This window comes from Pithys albifrons, chromosome 1 (genome assembly GCF_047495875.1).
Source record: "Pithys albifrons albifrons isolate INPA30051 chromosome 1, PitAlb_v1, whole genome shotgun sequence".
Classification (NCBI taxonomy): domain Eukaryota; kingdom Metazoa; phylum Chordata; class Aves; order Passeriformes; family Thamnophilidae; genus Pithys; species Pithys albifrons.
In genome coordinates this window covers 81,229,170-81,254,222 of record NC_092458.1, presented here as the reverse complement: position 1 = coordinate 81,254,222, position 25,053 = coordinate 81,229,170, and the positions used below count along the sequence as shown (strand labels likewise).

General features: G+C 39.2%; 1 protein-coding gene across 10 annotated transcripts in view; it reads left to right on the top strand.

Moving 5' to 3' along the window:
• DLG2 (discs large MAGUK scaffold protein 2) overlaps positions 1-25,053 on the top strand; it is a 1,023,852-nt gene that overhangs the window by 149,822 nt on the left and 848,977 nt on the right. Inside the window, exons 1-2 of one of the 10 annotated variants that reach the window (XM_071556455.1) lie at positions 2,737-3,259; positions 14,997-15,071. The exons of 7 other annotated variants lie outside the window; for them this stretch is intronic. In XM_071556455.1, the coding sequence (XP_071412556.1) occupies positions 3,230-3,259; positions 14,997-15,071 (105 nt within the window). In that variant the 5' untranslated portion in view covers positions 2,737-3,229. Of the gene's footprint in view, positions 1-2,736; positions 3,260-14,996; positions 15,072-25,053 lie in introns of those variants that run through there. 2 more of the 10 variants (XM_071556445.1, XM_071556495.1) reach the window with 2 other exon arrangements.

Below are 25,053 nucleotides of genomic sequence, written 5' to 3'. Positions count from 1 at the left end.
GTTGTTATTATTCCTAAATTAAGGCATACCAAGAGTCAGAGCTCATCACAGAGGTTATTTTTTACCATCTAAATTGACAATGAACACCTATAAGCCATGTTTTTTCACCCCAGATGGCTGCTCCTCAATTTGTTTGGTTTTTGGGTCAAGTCTTTGCGTAGTAGACTTCAGTCAGGATCATATGTACAGATAACAAGAAGGCAGGAAAAAATAGAACTAAGCAGTAATATGACCTCCAGAAATTAGAGCAGAAGGAGGTGTTGCTAATAAAGCAGTGCCAAGGATTTGAAAATCTTATTCTTGGGGAGAAAAAAATGAATAGAAAAAGTATCTAGTTGGAGAAAGAAAATTGAGCAGCTCAGCCTCTTTTAGGGGTTTGGGATGAGTAGTTAATGGAAATGAGGAACTCTATCCTTTGAAGAAACACTCAAGACCCATTGACGGTCATCTGTCCCCAATGATTGATAGGTGTCTCTTAGAAGTTAAGACCAGGAGCCCTGGCAACCAAAATGATGGAAGGAAGAAGCTGAACAATGTGTCACCAAAATCATGGCCCATGTCTGTCTGGGGCTACAGGAGATTTTTGGGGGTAAAACGTAAGTGGCAATATTCAGGGAACGTGATGCTCAGTGATGCATTATGCTTGTGTAGTGCTTGTGCAAATCCTGCCCTGTTAAGTGTTCATTGTTGTATTTTATGAAAGGAGGTGACAGTCAAAAATTGGAGGAAGCTTTTTGGTACACTGATGGAGCCAGATGAGTCACATTCATGCAAACATCCCCAAAGGGTTCAAACCCTCTGTTTTTCATATAAACTGTAAATAGGATCTTGAAACCACTGGGACTATCTCCCAGGAGTAGAGATACTTGCAAGTAGAAGCATTTACAGATCATGCACTTAGAGACCAATTTCAAAATATATCTCCATATGTCAGTTTCAAATCTGAGATGAAATTTTAGAGCCAAGTCATTAGGTAATTATATGTGTGAAGTATTTCACACCTTACTCAATCAGATTGAATCTACCAATTAGAAGAGAACAAACTGTCAGATGCTTTAAATCCAAGTGTTAAAATATCTCCTGATTTTGGAGTTGACTGAATTCCCATGCTCAGAGCACAAGGGTGGTTTAGGTGAGACCAAATTAATGGGTAAATTTCTTTTTAGGGAGATGGTTAATTGGGTTTTACTTCAAGGATGTTTGAATGTCCCCTGTTTCATATAATATACAGGTTAATAAACTTTTATGACTGTTTGGCTACTGGATTAAATCTCAAAAGGGAGAAAACCTGAAGGTTCTAGCACAGCCTGTAAATGCAATCTCAATGTTTTGTGCACATGTGGTCGCTCACAGTGAGTTAAAGCCTTAGACACAGTTGTAAGTACTCTAGAGACTTTTTCTTTAAGATGTTATATCCACCAAGACTTTAATAGTTGGAGGAGGGTTGATTGCTCTCTGACCACATATCTGATTCACTATGGATTTTGTAACTTTGGTAGCAGTGACCTCATTTTGGCAAAAAAATATGTGTCATTTACTGAGCATCTAACTGCTCTAGCAATCACAGGAATATTAGGGTTATAACCTGAGTAATTTATGGAAGAGAGATGATTCTTAAATAATCTTTTATTTTCTTGGAAAGGCTTATTTTATTAAAAACATATTTTAGCTCTGAGTGAGAATGAGAGATCCTCAGGAAAGCACTCAGGGGGGATTGTGCTGTCCAGTGTGTTGAAAAGGTGAATTGTAATATATGGGTGTCTAGACATTTCCTCTTGTTGCTGTCAACAGTCCAGTTGGCTGTATTTTTTTTCCAGTGAATAGGAGCATTGATTTTCCTCTCTCTTTGGCCAGAGCTTTCATTTTACATATCTTTCCTCTTCTGTGTCTCTTTCTCTCTCCCTTTCTCTTTCTTCTCTCTCTCTTCCTCTATCTCGAAGAGAGGGAAGACTTTTAGAGCTGACAGCAAGCTTTCTAACTCAGAATGATTCATGTAAGACATCTGAAAGGCAAGCTCTGCACCAGCATCACTGCAAGAAAGGTAGGGCTTTGGGGGCTAAACAGTCTGTAAAACTGAGCAAAACATAGAGAACATGAGATAAATCAATCAAGTCTGTAAATCTGTCCGCAATGCAAGAAAAGTTTGGGAGAGAACTTTCAGAGTTTTTAAGCTCTGTTGTTCAAGGTGCTTTATTTTTTAATTAAAAGTTTGGTGTATTTCTAAAAGGTAGGGGGAAAAAGTTCCCCTCCACAACTTTGAATAAGGAATATAATGTAGAGGTTTTTGTCATGGATGGCAAACTATAATTATATCACTGTTTTGCTTCCCAGACCTACGTGCATGTGTAAATATGCACATCTCGTTTCTTTCCCCGGGCTGATTATGTTCTGTTATACTTAAAATTCTCCTTATCCGGCTATTCTTTATATTCACCTCCCAAATTTGAACCTGACCCAGTAATTCTGAGTGACTGTAGTGTGATGCAGGAGTTCTCACACACACCTTAATGTTTCAATCATGCATTTCCAGCAATATGTGTTTGTAGGAATCACGCTCCTATTAAAAACCCTTACAACCCAAAGCAGTGGTTTTGGCTGAGAATATTTGGCTGGTTTTGACAGGGCTGTGATAAATGGGCCCAATAGTTGTGTGTTTTGTGCTTGCTCCGACTTAGTAGAAAAGAGGAGGGAGAGAGCGAGTGAAAGGGGGAGGAAAAAAAAAGACAGGGAAGGAGAGAGCGAGAGGGAGAGAGATTGAGAGAGAGAGAGAGAGAGAGAGAGAGCGGGGCTGAGAGAGAGAGACTTGGCAAGGGAAATCTTATGGGTATACTGAAACAGCAGATCAGAATTGTGAAACCAGAGCTAGGGCTGAAATGTGATGCTTTTGCTCTTTTGTGCTTGTTGTGGTTCTCATCTTCCCATTTAGAGGGCTGCATACCATTCAACAGCATATTTTGATCACAGATTGAACAATGCAGCAATCAAGACTGATAAGCCACCTGGAAGTTTTGCTTGAGACGATTTCTAGTGGGTTTACTGATCCCTGTGAGCATCATGACTGCCTTTAGCATTGTGGAGGAGGACTCGAGTTTCTTATGAGGGCCCCACTTGGAAAAGCCGGCTGTGCAGATTCAAGCCTCCGGTTCTGTTCATGCTATTCAAAAGCCTTTCCTCACCCTTGCTGATTTATTTTTTATGATTTACATACACTCCTGTGGAGATTTACAGAATGGATTGTCTGTGCATTGTCACGACCAAGGTAGGACTGGAAACATTGCTGTTCTGTGTACATATTTCTCTGCTATTTTTCTGTTCCTGTAATTAAATAGATTGAGCATGCACTGTTTCAGGTTGCAAGATAAAGTGATGAATAAGCTTTGCTTCCACGAGCATTTTATTCTCTTTATCTGTAGATTTTGCAGTTTGTTTCTGTATCATTTCCTAAATGATATGTTTTTTACTTATTTTTACTAGCAAAAGGGAAAGGATTTCATATTTTATCTTAGCCTATGCTTGTGTCTATTAATATCTCCAGCAGCTAGAGCACTTTCAGAATACATCATATACAGCACATATTTTCTCAGCTTATCAGTTTATTCTGTAAACTAAAGAATAATAAAGAAAGGGGGCATTATATGGGTCTTAGGATTTTAAAGAAGCCAATCAGATGTAGTTTATATAGTCATGGTGTTTCTGATTGGAGAGATGCAAGTTTCTTGTGGCTTACAGTGGCTTTTTTTGGGAAAAATCATAGATTACTTTGCCTCTCTAGGCCTAAAAAATAAAAATTCCTAGGTCCCAATTCAGCACTCTTATACTGATGTTAGATGTAACCTGACTGGAAACAATCCTTCTAAATAATTTCTTCCAAATATCAATATAAACAATACCTTTTCCACAACAGTGGCAGCAGGGTAAGGACCTTAGAGTTAAGGACACTTCCTAACTTAAAATTCTGGTGTACGGATAAGCTGAACAATTTTTTGAGGTGTCCTCAAACTTAGAAAACTAACTTAGTATTGAATGACAGGAAGATGATGAGGGAACTCCCTTTCTGTTGCTACAGGGCAGGCAGCTCAGCACATGTTTAGAACCACCTTCGCACATGGCGATAATATGTATAAGGAGCAGTTAGCAGGGGACGTCCAGACTTTGAGGGTTCAGCACAGCTTCTCCCTCTTCTGCCCTGGGGTAGCCAAAACATCTGAAGGCTGCATAAGTAAGGTGAAGCAATAGTTAGCACTGCTGTCATCACTGCTGTCATTTTTTGTGTCATAGCCATGCAAAACGGGGACACCCATCTGTGACATGGCGATGGGTGGGAAGACACACCCTGGGCACCCATGGACAGCAGCAAGAGGTGGTGGGTGGCCACTGCAGAGAGCAGGGAGCACAGCAGAGCTGTGGAAACAGATGCCAGCTGTCATTCCCATCTTGCTGGTAGAGAAACCCATATGGAAAGAGAACAGGGGGTGAATGAGGCCACAGAAGGAGCATAAATTGGAGGAGGATGTGGCCTCATTCACCTCCTGTTCTTTCCAGATCCTTCTGGCTCCTGCAAGCCATGCTGAATCTGAGACTGTATGCTCAACTGTCCCTGGAGCAGAGCAGAGGCACTTGTGGATGCCTGTTGACACAATACCAGTGAAAAACACTCAGCAGTGGAGACACTGCTCTGCTGAACAGAGCTGGGGTGCAGGATCATGCTAAACATCCATTTTACATTCCCAGGTGTTGTTTTCCAATTCAAAATAAGAGGAAAGTTGAAAAGAGCTGCAATTAGCCCTTCTTCTGGGTGTCTGATGTTGCAGTGGAGACCTGCAATTGCAACCATCCTTGGCCTAGAGAGTTTAGGAAGGAGGTTTGTAGGAACTGGATTTGGAACAGGAGAATAAGTTTAGTTTTAAAGTGGTATAAGTTGGAGAAGAACATTTCCTAGTACCTTTTTTTAATGTGTCAAGAGAAATCACTTATTTATTTTATGATCTGGTGATGAAAGTTTCCACTGAATATTTTCCCAGAGCCTTCTGGGAAATAACATGTATGGATTCACTGCCAGCTTACTACTTCTGCTGCCTTGAGCAGGGCTCCCAACTCTATTTACACACAATATTTTTCCTTTCAGCTTTTCTGTCTCTTGAATCCAGTGCTGAGTGGCTGAAATGATCTGAAAGTCAGGTGTGTGAGTGAGCCTCAAATATTCAACTCCAGATAGTCAGTCTTTTCTGACAAGACTGATGTTGGAATGAGATGCAGATGCAAATTGCACATGACCTGCTACTTGGATGCATGCAGGAGCAACATAATATCATATGTAATTCAGTTTAATAATGGCAAAAATCTCGTTTCAGAACATATTCATATTGCAGTGGCTTGAAACCAAATAAATTACAGTGATGTGCTCATTTTGCTTGTCACTATATTTGAACAGCTGGACTAGTGTTATATTGTATTAATCCGTAATCTGTTCTTACTTGCTTTATTTTCATTGGAGTAACCCTACTTCGTTTAAACTATGGCTTCTGTTTATGCCAATTTTCATTACTATGTAAGGGCAGTCCTTTTTCAAAACAATTGTAATTTTTAAAAAATTCATTTTGCTAAGCATAAATCCTCAGAAGTATGGTATGGTCATTTTTGGCTTCAGGTCTATTAATTGTTCTAATTTGAATAGCCATTTGACTGATTTGTGCAAATAATTCCCATTCTTTGTCTTGAAAAAGTGGATCTTGATATCAGGGGCAGTAAATACATCAGGTTTATTCTTCAGTAATAAAAAGGGAGTAAAAGATTAAATGCTATTTAAACTGGAAAAGATGACCATTTAAAGAGTTGACATTTTTAACACATGATCATTAAATTTAGTCTGGATTATTTGGTATTTCTACTGTATAGAAAATGACATAAATATTGCGGAAAGTTGAATATACTCTTGTAAATTATGTTCAATGGACCTAGAGATCCTGCTTTGAACTCTGTGTGGTGAAAGATGCCATCTAATAAAATTACTTTCTGATGTATCTTGTCAAATGTTAAAGCCTACTGACATTTGTTTCAGACAAAGTGCAAAATATTTTTAAGATATTTGTACAAATTCTTCATCTTCTTTTTATTTCCTTCATGTGTTCATGCATTTCTGAAACCAGGACTACAGAAATGCTGAATCAGTCAAGGACTACTTCTTATAGTCTGCTGGTTTATTTTAATTGATCATGTCCCCAGCATAGCTTCTTACTTTTACTGTCACATAAAGCATGTTGATTTGGTGCATTATTTTATCCTTAGGAAGAATTTGGTATAAATAGAACCTTAGGTCAAGCCTTCATCCCAGCAGCAGCAGCATCAGGAAGTTTTGAAAAGGAAGAACATTCCACTGTGCCTCCCAACAGTCAAAGGCAATATGGTGTCCTCTCCTCTAGCCATCAGCTCTCCTTCCATCCTTCTGCCTTTTATAGACTTAGGAACACAATGGTAGCTGCCACTGGTAAAAAAGAAAATACAGAGTTCCACTATAACAGGGACTGATCCACCGGAATCCCTCAGTTCTTGGTGTTGTGGCTTACAAAAGATGATCAACTTTGACTGGGAAAAAACCCTCAAGAGCTTTCTGGCTCTAATTGCTAGAAAGGAGAGCTCAGATGAGGAAACCCTACAGGTTTAAAACCCAGAAGAAGAATTGCAGGGCTAGTTTAAGACCTCCTCCCAGAATAGAGATTTTAAAACTTCCTGTGTTATCTAGTCTAATGTTTTATTATCCTTAACATCAGTAATGTCCCTAAGAACTGTCAGTATTGGTTGCCATTGTGTCACTCTGGGTTTTGTTTGGGAATTGTATTTTGAAGTTTGCTTAAGATCTCAAATTTTATCACCTGAAAGCTTCTGTCTTTTGAGAAGAGCTTGCAAAGACGTACACAGAGACAGCACTTAAATAATCTAAATTTAGTCACAAATCCTAAGCCATTTGCTGTTTTTGCCTGACTCCTAAGTTTTCAGCACTGAACACTGGCAGCAGAAGGGTTTCTGTGTTCCAGAACTGTGTCCTCCAGCTTGTAAAGCATAGAACTGGCCTTCTTATCCAGGGAGAACACCCAGCTTGAACTTGTTTTTCTAGCTACAAAAATAAATTTCTGTCATCAAAATACTGAAAATTCTGCAACATTTGCTCCTTTGTACAGATTCTTGTTGCTAGCTTCTGGTTAACTCTGTAGTGATTTAAGTGACGTCGCTTACTACACAGGTTCTACATTCAACCTGAGTGTCATTGACATCTGTGGGAAAAATTAATTGAAAATGCAATTGTTCGTGTGACTGGAAAACAAATATTGTGAATTTGTTTGGGGTTTTGTTGGTGTTGGTATTTGTTTTTGTTTGGTTTTGGTTTTTGTTTGTTTGTTTGTTTTTTTGAGTTAATGAAAGACTCAGTTCATTCCTCTAGTGAAGAACCTTGGCATTTTGTTTTTATATTTTTTGAATTTTTTTCTAATTAATTTTATAAATGTAGTGTAGTTTGGAAAATTAACAATCTCTCTCCTTTCATGGCTGTTCATCCAGCACCTCTTCAAAGAATTTAATTTGAGTATTTAAAGGAATGAAATAAGATGGACAGAAAAAAAAAATTTTGTAATGATGCTGGGGAACAAAGTAGTAAGCTTGTTTATGTTGTTAACCCATACTAAAGTTGAATGTGTACAATTCTGATTGACAAGGTTGCCAGGAGCCAGCAACATCTGTCTATCCTATTTTCTTCTGCTCATCCAGCCATATATGTGGAACCCAGGACACCACTATATGCAGCTGAGGCAAAATTCTGAACAGATGCGTGGTCAGAACTTGTAACATGCATGATGGTCAGGGACAATAAGAAGCCACAATGGTCAAGTACAGGACAAATGTCTGACTTAGACCCTGGGCATGGTATGACTTTCTGTATGTCTCTCCCACTCCACACATTCATCACCCCACCTTGCAGCATGCATTTAGGAGTAAAGCAGAGAAGAAAGATAAAATTTGTGCCCTGTCTTTCTGTCAGCTTCAGCTTTCCTTTCCCCTAGTCTTGACCACAGAAGACAAGTAAAAATTCAGATCTCATTCTCCTCAGTAGCATCATTGTGAACCTGAATGAGGAGTTGCTGTGGCCTGGCTAGTTCACTTTGAAAGTACGTTTAGTCTATCTTTATAAATCCCTGCTGATTCTCCAAGTGAGGGAGAAAACATCATTCAACATTTAGCCTGCCAAGTTGACTCCCAGAACCAGCCCCGTTGACTTGAAGGGGGTATTTAGAAGATGGTTGAAGAATGGAAAAATGTGGAGGTGGCACCACTGGAGTGTCCTCACTATTCCAGTGTCTCTAATTCACAGCGGCAGCAAAACCAGTTCTAAGGTGCTCTGAGAAGGGCAGAATGGTGAATGAGATCAGTTGATCTGCTGAAGACAGAGATCAAGTCCACACACTGTATGCCAGCTGTTGGTCTCACTTTGCAGAGGGTAATCCACTAGAAGTTAAAGTTGAATTATTGATTATTGGGACCTGATACCAATGCAAATTGCTAATAGTTAAAATAATTATTTATGTCAAGGTGACTGTCATAGGGGTGTTGTCCTTTTCCCCTGGCCCCCTGTTATATGATGTCAATCTGAATAAAATGAATACAGATATTTAAAATGTTGTATACTTAGAGAATGAGGTTCAATTTATTTCATGAGATTTCCAACAAGATGAACTGTATTTGTCTGAAAGGGTGTAGAGTCAGTCCCAAAATTAGGAAATGATAAAGCTAGATATAGATACTGAGATTAACCAGGGCCTCAGGTGTTATAGAGTAATGTGATCTTAGCAAAACTATCAGAACTGTAGAGAGCTATACTGCATGAGGGTCTGCTTTAAATTTAGCTGAATATGAAAAAAACAAACAAAAAACCCCCACATTTTTGTGCCTGCATAATGTTAATAGATCTGGGCAACATTTGTTGTTTTTTTCTTTCCAAGACTTCAGGCTTTGAATCGTTTGGAATCATAAACTGGGTAGCTAAGGTTTTTTGTGCTCAATTTCCTAGCTATAACAAACTCAAAACAAAGGAAACATAATGATCCCCCGCCTCCTTCCCTCCCCCTAAGATTCAGACTTTGCTAAAATCAAAATCTTTTTCTATAGTCATTATTAGGCGCTGATGAGTACTTCAAACTGTGGTGTTTTCCTGCCAGACCCTAAAAGTGTAATAGTTCTGAATCCATACAATTTACATGTAATTTAGTAAAGTCTATTCTTAAGTGGTACTTCAGGACAGCTTTGATGACTACGGGTTGACTGTTGGCTAAACTGCATATTCTTAGAAATGTAGGAAGATCCTTTCCTTTGGTTATCATTTATCTTAGCTGGAGAACATACTCAGGGATGTATGACAAATAAGGAGTGTACTGAGTAATTTCAAATTTGTATTTACCAATGTTAAATTTTGGAACAATTATTGTAAGCCTCTAGTGTTTGAATTTCAAACATTATGAATGTAAACTGATAAGACACATGTTGTCTTTTCTAGAAAAAAATAATTTCTGTGGGGATAAGTCTCAAGAAAATTGCACAGAACAAACCAATGTGCATTGCATATGTAATGTCTGGTAATTATATCTTGTCAAAAGCTCAACTTTTTTCTCCTTTATTCTTTAGAAATATGGTAATAGTCCCTTTTCCCTTGTAGTTAATTATAAATCTCAGGAAGAATTAAGTATGTTAAATCTCTTCTTCCCCCTCTTCCCTCTCTCTTGGTCTCTATGGCAGCAGCAGGAATGGAAGGGAAATACTTTGATCTCCATTTCTGAGTGACATTTCATTTTTTCCGAGCATTGACCTTGTTTGGTGCAACTGAAATTTTCAATAGATTTCATTAGATTACAATTCAGCAATCTTAAAGAGATGTCTTAATTAAGATTGGTTTTAACTATGAAAGGAGAACGGTGATTTGTTTCATAAATCTATGAAGGGCTCCGTAACTGAGAAAAGAAAATGTTCAATTAACAGCTCAGGCAGATAAGGCTGGGACTCGATTGTGCAGAGCTGCAGAGGTGAGGCAAGGTGGGAGGTGCTGAGCAGGAAAAAGGAGAACAGAGAGCTTGATCCTGGTCCAATATTTAATAATAGTGCTGCTTAATGATATCAGAGCTATATGTCCTTAGCAGGTCCCTTTTCTGATATTCAGAGGGCCTGGGTAAAAGTGGGAAGATAAGTTGCCAGTGCCAAGGTGAGCTGCATTTTTATGCATTTGCCATGTCTGGAGATGACTGAGTAGGTTCTTTGCAATGTCCAATAAGCCACTAAAAGCAGAAAAGGTCTGTCTTGTGGCTTTCATACTCAAGGGAAACACGTATTTCTTTTCTGTGTTAATCTATTTGATACTACCATGCAAATTTCACAGAATCATGGAATATGCTGAATTGGAAGGGACTCACAAGGATCATCAACTCCAGACCTTAGCTCTGCACAGGACCATCTCCAGGAGTCACACCAGATGCCTGAGGGCATTATCCAAACACTTCTTGAACTCTGTCAGGCTTGGTGCTGTGACCACTTCCCTGGGGACCCTGTTCCAGTGCCCAGCCACTCTCTGGGTGAAGAACATTTTTCTAATATCCAGCCTAAACATCCCCTGACACAACTTCAGGCCATTCTCTCAGGTTCTGTCATTGGTCAAGAAAGAGAAGAGATCAGTGCCTGCCCCTCCTCTTCCCATCACAAGGAAGTTGTAACTGCAATGAAGTCTCCCCGCAGTCTCCTATTCTCCAGGATAAACTGACTAAGTGCCCTCATCCAATCCTCATACAACTTCCCCTCAAGGCCCTTCACCATCTTCATTGCCCTGTATTGATTCACCTATGTAAGATTTCTGGAAAATGAGAAGATGTGCATTGAAAGAGAAAGAAATGTGGATATTTATGAGTGAATCATTAGATTACGAGTATAGCCTAGTATATAATTATATTTTGCTCAGTCTGAGACCTCTAGTTGAGATCTACAACCTTAATTTATCCAGAACATCAGATAAGATAATTTGCAAGGATGTGTAGGAGTAGCCGAGTATGTCCCATTGGTTTTGACTTCAGCCAACACTTTTGCTAATGGAGACCTTGCTCAAGGGCTTGTATACAATTTTGTATATATACCTGGCCATTTCAGTGGCTACAAATGGAATCTTACCTGTGACTTCTTTAGGTTCTGATCACTAATATCTTCTCTGAGAAAGTAAATAAAAGTCTTAGAGTGATGCAGTTCACTGAGCTCTGAACCTTTGTATTCCTAAATATCCTCCCTGGGTTTTGCTACATCTTCCTGCAGACCTAAGATCTGCCTCTGAATGTGTCTCCAATCACAATCACATTAGTCAATATTTGGCCATCCAAATTTGATCTTGATATTGATATTTTATATATATAAAATCTCTCCCTACCTATGAAAAAGTCACAATAAGCTATACATCCTTGCTCTTAAAGTCACACAACACAAAAGAGGAGTTCTTCCTTGAAATCTTACCCAGAGCTTGCTGGCGTGCAACTGCATCTCTTACCTGAAACCTGTCTTGTGCAGTGCAACCAAGTTCTCACCTTCTGCTTCAATATTACACTCACAATATTTCTCTCTTCAATATTGCAGTGGGCATCGATGCACTGCCACTCTGCATTAAATTAATGCCCCTGCAAGTTGCATCATACTGATGTTTCTAACCAATGCTGGTAGCCTGACCTGAGAAAAGCACGAGAGAAAGAAGCTTACTTAAAGGTTGCATGCTAGGAAGGCAAATGTTGTGCATTGACTCAGGCTTGCATCCTTGGTTTTGTTTGCTGGGGTTGGTGCTTTGCTGTCTCCTGGTTACCTGCATTGTCTCCATTTCTGGAAGTTTGATAAGCCTGTTTGTTTGGGAATTACATGTACCAGTTCCTCCAGAGAAGAAACTGCACCATCTCTAACTGAATGTGAGGTTAGTGTCTCTATCTGACTTTGGTAATTTCTTTCTGACTGTATTATTGCTATGCAATTTATCAAGGATTTGAAGTGTCAGCCCAGAAAAAAAGCTGTGACTGATGCTGAATTCAGCAATGAGAATTGGAATTATTCTTTTGCATCCGAAGGTCTCTTTATACAAAAATTGCACAAGCTGAAGATCTCATTGCATATTTTGAAGGCTCTGATTTCATTAAGCTGTGATAAAACCTATGCCTGGATGGCTGTGTCTGTCACTACACTGGAGCTCTCTCAAGGGTGAAGCTTAGTGCAGGAGGCCAAGTATCCTTAAAGAAAAGGAATGACAAGACTGTGGAAATCACTCATTCATAAGCTATAGAGAAACAGGCTCTCTGTTTATATTTCAGGTGGAGAAGACTTTTATTGGAACATATTCTCCCAAACAGCAAGGCAAGATATACTTGCATACCAGTACTAGTGAACATGAAAAACAAAAGAGAGGTGATTCTGTCCTTCCTTGAAGGCTGCTTAATGAAAGATGATTTTGAATGATGGATTTTAATCACTTTTAAGATTTTTGACTTTCCAGTGTAGTGGTGGACCAGGGTCCATGTTTTTTATGCTTACCAAACTCCTAAGCTGAGGAAAATGTTAGCAGTAATAATCAAATAGAATTAATTCCTTTTCCAGACTACAAATATTTACCGATATATTTATTCCTATGCTTACTTGTATTGCCTGTGCTTGCAGAATACTTTATGTAGTGTTGACCATTTGACTAATTTTTATTTTTGAATTGGTGTGTCTAGATGTGACATATTAAAGCTTTTGGCTATTAAAAACCCCAAACTGAGCACTTTTATGGAAAAGTGTTACCAGCAGCTGATATACAATCTTATATCTCAGAACTGTTTCAACTAAGTGAGGGTGTAGGGTAGGGAAATTATGAAAAGTGTTGGGTTTTACACAACACAAAAAGAAGTGATCATTCAAATAAGAAATCAGCTGTAATTTTAAAAAAGAATCCAACCTGAAGTCCTCAAAAAGCTGTAGAAGAAAAGCATTCAGTTCTAGCCCTTGAACCACATGCATTTCTCAGACAATGCCAGTACAACGTCATGCTACCAGCACAATAATTCAAATATCCACCTGTGAAAGGCCAAATGCTGCAGGTCACCCTACAGCCCAGAGGAACGACCAGCACAGCCCTTGTCCTGGAAAATTGGGATCTCTGTAGAACTGCTGCCTATGAGAAATTCCCAGTTACTGCTATCTCTCCGACCTTTACATATGCACTTGGCATGGGTTTCTGGACTTTGGGACAATTTAGGTATGAATCTGGAAGTCAAAAGCACTTCTACAGTATTAGTCCTTCCTGTTATGAGACCTGGAGCTTTTATTTTGCAAGGGTATCCTCTTTAAGAATTTGAGGAATCTTTTTGAGGACTCTCCTGACAAAGTTATACATAGTTACCTCTGTAAGATCAGGCTTTTCAATCAGAAAAGTGTTTTCAGTCCAAAGCACATTATTAATTTTCTTGCCTTTATATTGCTTCTGAACAAGGACTGAAAGCATATAATTGTTAAAGGAAAAAATAATTACTAGTGTTTCATGTAGTCTTTTGATCAGTATTCATTTACAGTTTTATTATTTTGATAGGATTGCATTGCTTGCTGTTGCATTCATCCCTTCCTTACAGGAGATAACACAAACCCACAGGATACTGCTGCCATGATAGCAGTGACTTTTTCAAATCCTTTTAAGCAAGACTTTCTAAACTTTCATCTAAAGGTACAATGTTTCTTGCTTGCTAGCTGTTTTTCTGAATATTTCTTAAAGTTTTCTAAGTGAAAATGGAAAAGATAAAAAGTTTTAAAGTTCGGACACTGTAAAGCTGAAACAAATATACACATTTTTTCCTTCTTTTTTTTTTTAATCTTTATGAAGTAGTATTGCAGTGCTTTACAAATGTTTACTTCTTGGAGATAACAAAGAACTAATAGTTCTTAGACTCAAAACTGAAAAACATGTGAAGTCTAATCATTAGTGTTTGCAGGCGTTGCTCTCCTTTACTCTCAGTATGGAGAAAGGAAAGGTGTAATGTAGTTGCTTGTGATATATCTGGTTTAAATGAAAATATAAATAAGAAAGCTTTTTTTTTCCCCACATAGCTTCCAGCTTCAGGAACATACATGATTACAAGAGTCCTCCAATTCAAGGAGCTAAATAATAGTTTGACTCTTATGTGAAATGCTGAGACTAATGGTGACAGACACCAGAATTTATTCTGGAGTTTTTTCAGGGACTCTGACCCAATCTGCTGTGCAATTCATTTTGATGGGCTCCAAACCTTGGCTGCAATGTATTGGAATTATACCAAATGCAAGAGAAATTATAGGAAGATCAGCCTGAAGGCCTCATGGTTGCATCTTGCACTGCCATGTGGAACACTAGACTTTAAATTAACCCCTCGCTCTTTTTGTTCTGCAAAGTTTCAGCGAACACATGAGCATGGGATACTTGCTTGTGTTCTCCAGGAACCACCTGGGGAGGAAGCAGAGCATTCTGCTCAGAAAAGAAACACACTACAAATTTGGAATGTACTTACTCCTCCTAGAAAATAGTACTGGGAGGTGTTTCAGGATGCAGTTATCACTGATTCCTAGAGAACATTGTGGAAAATTGCACCCTGTCATGAAATAGTGGGAAAAAAGCCAATCTCAATGTACTGACTAATGCTCTGCTGTTCTCTGAATGCTCCAATATGGAGGAAAGGCAGATGGCACATGCTTGGAGTTCAGAGTGGATGTATGTTCACCCATAGAACTGAGAACTTCAAAGCGAAATTAATGCATAACTCTTCAGGCCATTTTGGCCCTGCAAACTTTAGATTATTTTCCATACATGACAGTGGAAAATGACTTTGTGAGGTGTGATGCATACTAGCAAGCTTCTAGATGCTCTGTATGGAATAGAGTCCATTGTGCCTAGAGATTGCAGCACGTACTGTGTTGTGTATAATGCCATTTTCACTTATTTGCAGCAGAGCCATGGCAGATGCCCATCTCACAAATGCTCAGTCGAAACACCTGCCTGGATACCCATTCAGCACTCTACCGTAAGTTTGAGCCTTTTAATACAAAGATTTGAGAGACTGAATGGTAAGTCTCTGTGCTTGGAGCAGCCCTGGTTGGGTAATATTTCCATACTCAATGCATTTGAGAAAGAATGGAAACAAGTCCTAAGGCTAGACCAAGCTATTTGGGAAGCCTGAACTGTTGAAATGTTGGGCAGTGGCTTAGCAGGGCTTCTCTGGAAGTTCAGGCTCTTCGGGAGTTTAATTTATTCCACATGGAGCAGTGAGGATCAGTGGCAAGCGTGGTATAGTTGGTGATGGGGTCCAGCTCAGGGAGTGTGAAGTTCCTGTTGGTTTCTATAACTGGGCTCCAGCTGCATGTAGTGACTATGAGCCTTCTAGTTTTGCCTGATCATGGACTCAGTTTGAGGGAATTCATTTATGAGCTCCTGCAGGGTCTGCCAAAAAGATCTGACATTTAGAGCTGGACTGCGCTGTCCCCAGATCCAGCTGGTGACACAATGAAGGGAGGATGCATCTTTTCTTTTCCACTTTCTTATGGAACAAAGACTGATGATTTCAATTCCTTTATGGACTAGTACGTGGGGAAATTTGACCAGTACAGGTAACAATTACTTTTGGGACGAGGGACAGTGAGTGGAACTTGGTCTGCTGGGTTTGTAGGAAATTACTGCTGTAAATGCTTTCCTTCTCCTGACAATTAGATGGCTTCGGTGAGATTTGCTTTTAACTATCAAAGACAGAGTAATATTTGAAGAGAAAAAAAGCCAACTGCAATCAAGTTGAAGCTACATTGATTTATATCTTGTCTGAACATATACTGTAGATAGAGCCAAATCCTTGGATGCTCTAAGTTAGAGGGCTGACTCATAGAGCTATGATGATTTATTGCAGCTGAGAAGTTGGCAGGATTTAGTTGACATTTTGATTGGCTCTGGACCACAGCATAATGTTGGTCCACAGCTATTAACTTGTCACCTTTTATGAGTAGATGAATGAGAAACAAATTCAAGCTTTCATTTTCCCTGTCTCTTGCTAATGTTGCAAGTAATTGTAAGCTATGTAGTTTTGGTTGTCCTTATAATGTGCTAAAATTAACTTTATCATTGTTTATCTGTATTAGAAGAGACTCACTTAAAAATATTGATTGGATAGTTGAGCTAGCCAGTTTGTTACCAGGTGAGGATCTAAGCCACTAACTAATTAGTAACTCTCTCTAATCATTAGTTTATGTTCTCAAAGTCTTTGGATTGACTTTGTGGTGTGGTTTACATTCATTTGCGTTTATATTAAGAGGGTTGCACAAGTATGGTAGTGTGCTGCTTTGAGAACTGTACTGTGTGTTTGTAGCAAGAGAGAAGCAGTTGCCACTCAATGATTTCTAGTAATACTGTGACCTGCCTTTTCACATAGTAGCTTTAAATGCATTGGATATTTATTAAGTTATTTTTTTTTAAGCCATAAAAAATAAAAGCATTTATCTTGAGTATTTTTTGTTTCTTGTTACACCGGATATGTGTGCATGCATAGGTAATATTGATAGAACTTTTATCTTCCAATTTTTTATGTTGTCACAAAAAATGGTAAACTGAAGATTAAACTTGATTGTTTTGGTGAACATGAGAAATTGTCTAAGATCAGGATAACTTCAAGAAGTATTTTTAAACTGTTAGAATGAAAACTGATTCTGGTACCTATACTATTTGACATCCTAATCAACAAAATAGTGGGATTGAGTGCACCCTCAGCCAAGATGCAGATGACACTAAGCTGAGTGGTGCAGTTGATATACTGGAGGAAGCAGATGCCATCCAGAGGGACTGTAAACGGGCTTGAGAGGTGAGTCTGTGTGAACCTCATGACGTTTAACAAGGCCAAGTGCAAGGTACTGCACTAGGTCAAAATAATCACCAGTATCAGCCCATACTGTGAGATAAATGAATTGAGAGCATCCTTGAGGAGAAGGACTTAGGTGTACTGGTGGATAAAAAATTGTGCATAACCTGAAAATGTGCAGTTGCAGCCCAGAAAGGCAGCCATATCCTGGGCTGCATTACACGCAGTATGAGCAGCAGGATGAGGGAGGTGATTCTCCCCCTCTGCTCTGCTCTTGTGAGGTCCCACCTGAAGTGCTGCATGCAGCTCTGGCACCTCCAACAAAAGTACATAGACTTGTTGGAGTGAGTCCAGAGAATGACACAGAAATGGTCAGAGGGCTGGAGCACTTGGAGATAGGCTGAGAGAGCTGGACCTGTTTGCCCCAGAGGAGAGAGGGCTCCAGGGAGATCTAATTGTGGCCTTTCCCCTTGTAAAGGGGACTCCTAAGAAAGATGAGGACAAACTTTTTAATAGGATCTGTTATGGTAGGACAAGGGGTAATGGTTTTAAACTGAAAAAAGGGTAGATTTAAATGGAATATAAGAAAGAAGTTCTTTAGCGTGAGGGTGGTGAGGCACTGGAACAGTGCCCAGAGAAGCTGTAGATTCCCCATCCCTGGAGTTGTTCAAGATCAGGCTGGATGAAGCCTTGGAGTATCTGATCTAGTGGAAGGTGTCCCTGCCTGTGGCAGAGGTGGGTGGGATTAGATGATCTCTAAGGATCTTCAAAGGTCTTTTCTAACCCAATACTTTTCTATGAGTTTATTAAAAAAATCCCCAACTTACTATTAAAATACAGATCAACCATTCACTTAGTTGCTATTTTTTTAATTCTGGATACAACATGTGGTCCTTGAGGTAATTGCCTACTTGAAGCTTGTTATTATCTGTATGTTTTCTTGATTATAGAAGCTGAATGGAGTGAAAGAAAATAAGTTGTAATTCCCAAGTACCTCCTGGTTCTTTTTATGAAACAATTCTCTATGCAGCCGAACAGATTTTTCTATCTATCTTATCTGTATCAGATATTTATAGGCACTTTTTGATATACTTCAGTAGACTTATTTTCTTGGGAGACTAATGCAGACAGTTGGGGAAAATTAAATCAGGCAGAAATGAACTTTTAAGTGGTACCAATATTTTTGCCAACCTGATTTCAAAAGTGTTTTTTCACTGCTTTGCCTTTATCAGAGAAGAATATCTATGAAACATCAGCATTTTGATAGAAAGCTGATTAATGAAATGAAAATTTCTAGTGCCACATCAAAGAAAAAAAAAAAGAAAGCAGCAGATATCTAGCCAGTTGTGAAAACTCCATTAGATGACGACAGCATGTGTTTCGATGTCTCTCAACAGTGGTACAGGGAACAGTATCAAAGAGTTGAGGAAAAGCAAACTGTTAGGAAAGGTATCCTCTTTCATCAGTTTTGCTGTCTGTGTTATTCAGGATGGAATGAGTCTGGGCTGGTTTTTCTCTTAGTTTTCAGCATTTTTTGTTAAAAAGCACTGTGTCTTCTCTTGGGAGCACCTTTTGTGTCTAATGTAAAACAGGAGATTGGGCAGCATTGCTGTTATGTAACAGTCTGACTTTTGCCATTCCTAGCTTATCACTTTTTGAATTTGCTGATGATTCTTGCAATTAAGATTCTCAGTTATGTTTGTCAACTCACCATCTGCAAAAGAGGCCATAAGTGAATACTGCCTTTCTGGGCCTTCCCAATGTCCTTAATTAGATTCAGTTTAATTCTGAGAGGTTTTTTTTAATCAAGGAAATTACCTAAGGGTGACCTTGTCTGCACTTGCACTTTTAGTCATGTCTTCTGAAAGATTTTAGTGTTTGATTATAATATACTCCAAAAGGAGTTCACTGTACTGCTCTGTAGCATACTAAGCCACCATATAGCTGGGGCTGCTCACTGTCTAGATCCATTATGTAAAGATAATGAAGTGTCAGAGACTGCATCTGTGTTGTAAAAACATTCAGGGTTGTCTTTTCTTCCAGCCCCCTTGACAACTTTCCTTGAGTTTGGCATTCAGAACAAACATTCACCTTAGATCACCCTGTAGCATTAATAGGATCCCTCTGCTTTTACATGCTGCAGTCTCAGCAGAGCTCTTTGGCCCACTGTCCTAGTCCTCTTCCCCTAAAAAATTCCCTTTTGGGCATCATCTGCCATGGAGAGGGAGCAGTAAGGGAAGTGTGGGCAAAAAAGGTAAAAGCACATGCCTTCAGCAGAGCCTCATTCAGCATTAGCTGTCCCCTCAATGTGAAGAAAGGGACAGTGACTTTAAGGGAAGGTGAACCTAAGTGAGGGTTCTCACAGGGTAAGTGCAGCAGCTGTACATGGTGCCATAGCTCATGGGCTGCAGCTTTACGTAGGTGCTACACTCTGCAGAAATTTAGTAAAGGGTTTGGGTGCCAAGCTGCTCTGCAGCTGAACCTTCAGTCTTTCTGCCCCTCAATTTGCCTCTATTTTTTTGCACAAGGAGAGCAAAAATCACTCCTCTTTGAACCTGCATACATGTGTAGAATGTTATTGCTCTATTTACATGGGATAGATCAGTGCACGGAGGGTATAATTACTGTCTTCTGCCAGTTTATTGAGAACACTGGAGGGACAAGAAAGCACTAATGCCCTGCACATTTCTGAATTTAGCCTGTCTGATCTTAGAGTTAACCCATAAACATTCCTGGTTCAAATAAATCAAAGGTTTTGTATTCAGAGTCACTTTACAGGAGTTGTTTTTAAAAAATTCTTATTTTTGGAAGATGACTGCAAGTTAGTTCTAATGGCTGTGCTCTTTGTAAAGAATGTTCTGACATGATATGGAGCCAGGCAGAAACATACAGAAACATGAATATTCTGTTTTGGTTTAAGGCTATGGGTCTGGAAGAATTGTTTCTGAAATCAGTCTTGCTCTTATTAAACACAAAACAAATAACTGTCTGTTTGGCTTGAGTAGGCTCTCTCCTGGGACTAGGGTTGTGCCTTGTAATGATGTCCAATCCTCTCCTGTGTAGATGTGCTCTATAAAATAAATAAATAGCTCTGCACTCCAAAAAATACGTTTTGCAGGGCCTCTCTAAGCTTTAAGTCTTTTTCTGTTAAAACCCTGTTGGCTAATATATTTCATGAACAATCTGGGTGATGGTGAATGTTTTTGCAGCTAATGTAAAATATTTGAAAACAAAGCTATTAATACAATACTTCTTCTGTCTTTCACCTTGGTGCTGATGGTAATGGAAAATTCTGAGTGCTAGAACTCAGCTTTGTTTTAAAGGAGGTATTAAAGTAATGCCATGCATATTTCTGCTGGGTCTCTATATCCCTGCAGATCTTCTTCATTCCAGAGTCTCCTGTACCCCTCCTTGCCCTGTCCTCAAGGCAGTTTATTTTCCATTTCTTTGTGGTTAACATCATCTGCCTGTATCATGCAATGCTGAGTCTGTCACCAATTGTCAGCTATGAAACTGTTTTTTTAAAACAGCCACTTAAATCCCCCTTCCCCTGGATAGGTCTCTGATTCTCCCTTCTTGTTTTCACCGCCCTCCCCAGCCTTTGCTGGAGAAAAACATGTTCCTATTGTTGTTGGCAGTACCTGGAGGTGTGAAGACTCTCTTCTGTAATCTGATTTACGGATTCAGTGGAGAAAATTCTAGCTAGACTAAGGTAGTGTTGGATTAGCAGCAACCACAGGACATCCCACCAGGACGGCAAATACTTCATGCTTGGGTAGATAGAGGGAGAGGCTAGCAGAGTATGTGCAAACTGAAGGCATTAGTCTTATGAGCAAATTTTGAGAGGGATAAGACAAAGGAAGCCATTTACTCCTCTATTTCATCAAGTAGGAGGGAAGGAAGGTGAAAGAAGATTTTTTTTAAAATGGCAATAGCCCTTTGATAAGGAAATATATATACTCAATTTATAAGATATGTGGTCCTTCCATTTCAGTTCATGTGATCCCAGCGAAACTAGGGAAGAGTTTCACAACTGTAAAACAAGCCCAGAAACCCTTAAGATAAGGTGATAATTCCTTTAAAAATTTGTCTGATAAACATTAAGCTGCTCAAAACCATTATCTGCAGACAGACCCACATATCTGTTTGACATCATCATCAGGAAACATTTTGCATGAGTTATTTACAATGAGTAGTCTCATTAGGCACACATTATGTATAGGATATTTGCTCTCTTTATTGCCTTATTTGTTTTATGGAAAGCACCGGGATGTTTCTACAACAGTCCCAGCCAAAGAAATGCAACAGTGCATAATTTAGACCAAAATATTTCTAACTTGGTAATAGAAATTTCTTTAAGCTGGAACTTGGTATTGATCTTTATGAGAGCAATTACTTAAAGATACTTTTATGGAAAAGCAAATACAGATTTAACAACTTAAAATCATTGCAACACATAAGGTTTATGAGCAAAAAAATTTAAACAATGCTTAATACTCTTCTGGACACTATTTTAAAATTCTGGTTTAGGTGCTTATTTAGCCAGGCAACATCTTAACAACGTTAATGAAGTTTATAAACAGTTTGCACATTCAATTTCTACAGTATTTGTTATTTATTATTGCCAGAGGAAAAGCACTATTGGAGTATAGTTATTCTGGTAGTATATACATAGCTTGGGGTTTATATGGCAGGGATATTGCTACCCAAAAGCCACACTTTCCTGACATGGGAAATTCTGTGCTGAGGCCAAACATGAGTGATTCTGAGTTTATGGTAACATGCACAAGAACAAAGTTCCCTCCAGTCTTTATTTACAATATGCAATAAACAGAAAATATTATTATTTTGATTATTTAGAAGTGTTTCTAGTCCTCAGTAAAGTGAGCAAAATAGTTTTCATTATTTTTCTCTGAGATGTGCTGCAGCATAAAATGAGGCATTGATTTAATTTTTTTTTTAAGGAAACCAAAGGAGTTCATTATATAACTTTAAAAAAGGGTATGTGTATGTAGCCAATAGGTGAGGGTCAGCTCAAGTAGAAAAGTAGGACTGTTTACTTTTAGGTGAGTAACTCATGTCATGATGTCTGGAAACCGGATGTTAGCAAGGAGCCTCATTTTGCAAAATCCATATATGAAACTTGTGGGGGAAGTAGTTGTGGAAGAAAAAGTGTAGAAAGTATGCCTTGTTCAGCAGTATGTGATAGTGATGCTGACAGTGAAATTCATCTGCCCAAATTTGTGTCACTGGAGAGCTATAAACACTTTTGAGGGACAGTTTGCCTTTACACTGGCACATATGAATTGTACTATTGAAGGGTGTGTTTCTCTTGTCTAATGATAAAGGACACCTAGGCAACCAGCTCTGACATGGGTGTCTGAACTGAAGATAGATCCTGTGGTTTTCTCAGTATTGCCCAGCTCTGTGGCAAAGTGTTCTACAGCAGACACTCAGGTACAACACTTTCATTCTTAGGCTACCCCAAACAAGCAGTTTATTATGGTTATCCTTTTGGAATCATAGAACCATTAAGCTTTGAAAAGACCCTAAGATCATGAAGTCTAACTGTTAACCCAGCATTGCTGTGTTTATTACTAAATGATATCCCGAGTTGCTATGTCCAGATGCCTTTTGAACACTTCCAAGAATGGAGATTCCAGCACTTCCCTTGGCAGCTTGCTACAATGACTGTCCACCACACTTTCAGTCAAAAAATTTTTCCTAATATCCAATCTAAACCACCCCTTGTGCAACTTGAGTCCTTTTCTTCTTGTTCTGTCACTTGTTACTTGGGAGAAGAGATTGATCCCCACCTGGCTACAACCTCCTTTCAGGCAGCTGTAGAGTGATAATGTCCTCTCTGAGCCTCCTTTTCTCCAGACTAAACACCCTCAGTTCCCTCAGTTGGTCCTCATAAGACTTGTGCTCCAGACGCTGCCTGAGCTCCACTGCCCTTCTCTGGACATGTTCCAGCACCTCAGTGTCTTTCTTGTTGTGAGGGGCACAAAAGTGAACACAGGATTTGAGGTGCAGCCTCATGAGTGCCAAGTACAGGGAGACAATCACTGCCCTGGTCCTGCTGGCCACACTATTGCTGATATGTCGGGATGTCATCAGCCTTTTGGCCACCTGGGCACAGTGCTGGCTCATGTTCATCCAATGTTGACCAGAACGCCCAAGTCCTTTTCCTCCAGACAGTTTTCCAGCCAGTCTACCCCAAGCCTGTCCAAGTGCAGGACCCAGCATTTCACTTTATTGGACCTCATACAATTGGCCTCAGCCCATTAATCCAGCCTGTTCAGATCTCTCCACAGAGCCTCACTACCCTCAGTAGGTAGGTGGAACTGCCAGTGTTTTCCAGGAAAATGCAAATGAAAACAAGATTGGATGTGGATATTACATCTCACAGAACCTGGTATTATATCTACTGCCTTTTTCCTTAATACCTTGAAAAAAAATCTGTTTAATCATAATAGACCATATGTTTTAGTGGCATTTTCATTGGTACTTCTAGATTTCAAGTCCTATTATTCATTCAGTACATACATACTGTATAATGTCATTTGCACTTAAAGGGCTATAGGAACCTAGAAGTCTCTCTTTATCACATAAATGCCTATAAACAGCTACCTTAGCAAATGTGTTCTCCAAAGATTTATTTCTGTAGAGTTCTGAATGTCTCCTGTAAAGTGCTTGGGGGTTCTCCCTTTGGCCCTCTTTGTATCACTCATATGCCACTCTAAATGAGCATGAAAATACTGCCCTGAGACTGGATGGTTTTCATGTCAGGGAGGTGTTACACAGTCATTTCAGAAGAAATGAATATAAAAAGCATCTCTAAAGGCTGATAAAAATTACTCTTCCCTGCAGAATACTAATTTCTTTGCTGCTTGGAACAGTTTTTTTCCAGTAGTGAAGAGTCATGCAAATTGGATTTGTTTGTTTGTTTTGGGTTCTCTAAGGAAGCAGGGAATTGTAAATGGAAAGTGCCTGTAAACAATATAATTGATAAGCTGTTACATGTAGCAGGAAGAATAATAAATAAAGGTCTAAATATCCTGTGTTTTCAGGGGATTGAAAACTAGAGCTTCAGTTGTCCATGCAAATAGACCTGAGTTCTATCATCTCTTCCTGGGATCTGAACCTTGCCAAAACCCAAAGGTGCTCCACTGTTTGTTGATGACTTGGAGCTAGTGTATATATCTCTATGGGTCAGTGTCACTGCATGAATTTTTCTAGGTAGACATTTGTGGGTTTTGCATCAAGAGTCACCATTTTATGTGAAGTCACAGGGATATGTGCTTGAAGTATTTCGCATAAATTATGGATTCAGATGCATTCTGTCTGTCATTCTAACAGTACCTATTCATCTGAACCATAGTAGGTCCATGCCTTCTCTCCTGCCTTGGATGCTTCACTGTATTCCCTTAGTGTCTGAGCATCTCACGGTATTTGTTTTCACAAGATTCTTGTGAAGAAGTTGGGAAAAGTTGTTATCACCATTTTAAAAGCAAGGATGAGAAGCAGATGGAGAACACAGCTACACTGTGCAGAGATACACTGAGCACGTCAGCTCTGGAACAAGTGCTGCACCCAGGGTGATTAACCCAATTAACCCATAATAAAGCTAATAGTCCAAATATGGTATTGCAACTTTGTATTTTACTGTGCCACGCACAGCTCTTGAAACACCCATGGGACTTTGTAACAAAGCAGTGAGTGATAGAAGAAAACATTACTCTGTTTTAGAAAGGGAAGGACATTCACCATCACGGGTAAAACTTCAGGAGAGGGTTTTTATAGATCAGTTTGGCAGCCTGGGCCACCTCTTTGCCTGGTTATTTACCTTCAGTTTGTGAGCTGGGTTGTAGCTGTAGAGCAATGGGACAGCCACAGCATGAGATCTGCAATCTGCTCTGCCATCACTGCCTTTGCTCAGAGCTGAGTTTCAGGGACAGCTGCATTTAGAGGCTACACATTCTGTATTCCTCTGAATTGTTTATAATGTATGATGGAAATATCTAAAATAGGATGCTGTATAATTAAAGTAAAAGCAAAACCACCAAAAAGTTGAAGCTATTCCACCCACAAGTATATGCTATCTATATGTATTTTTATACAGATACTTCAGTATCTCCTTTTCTATGCTTCTGGTATCAGCTCC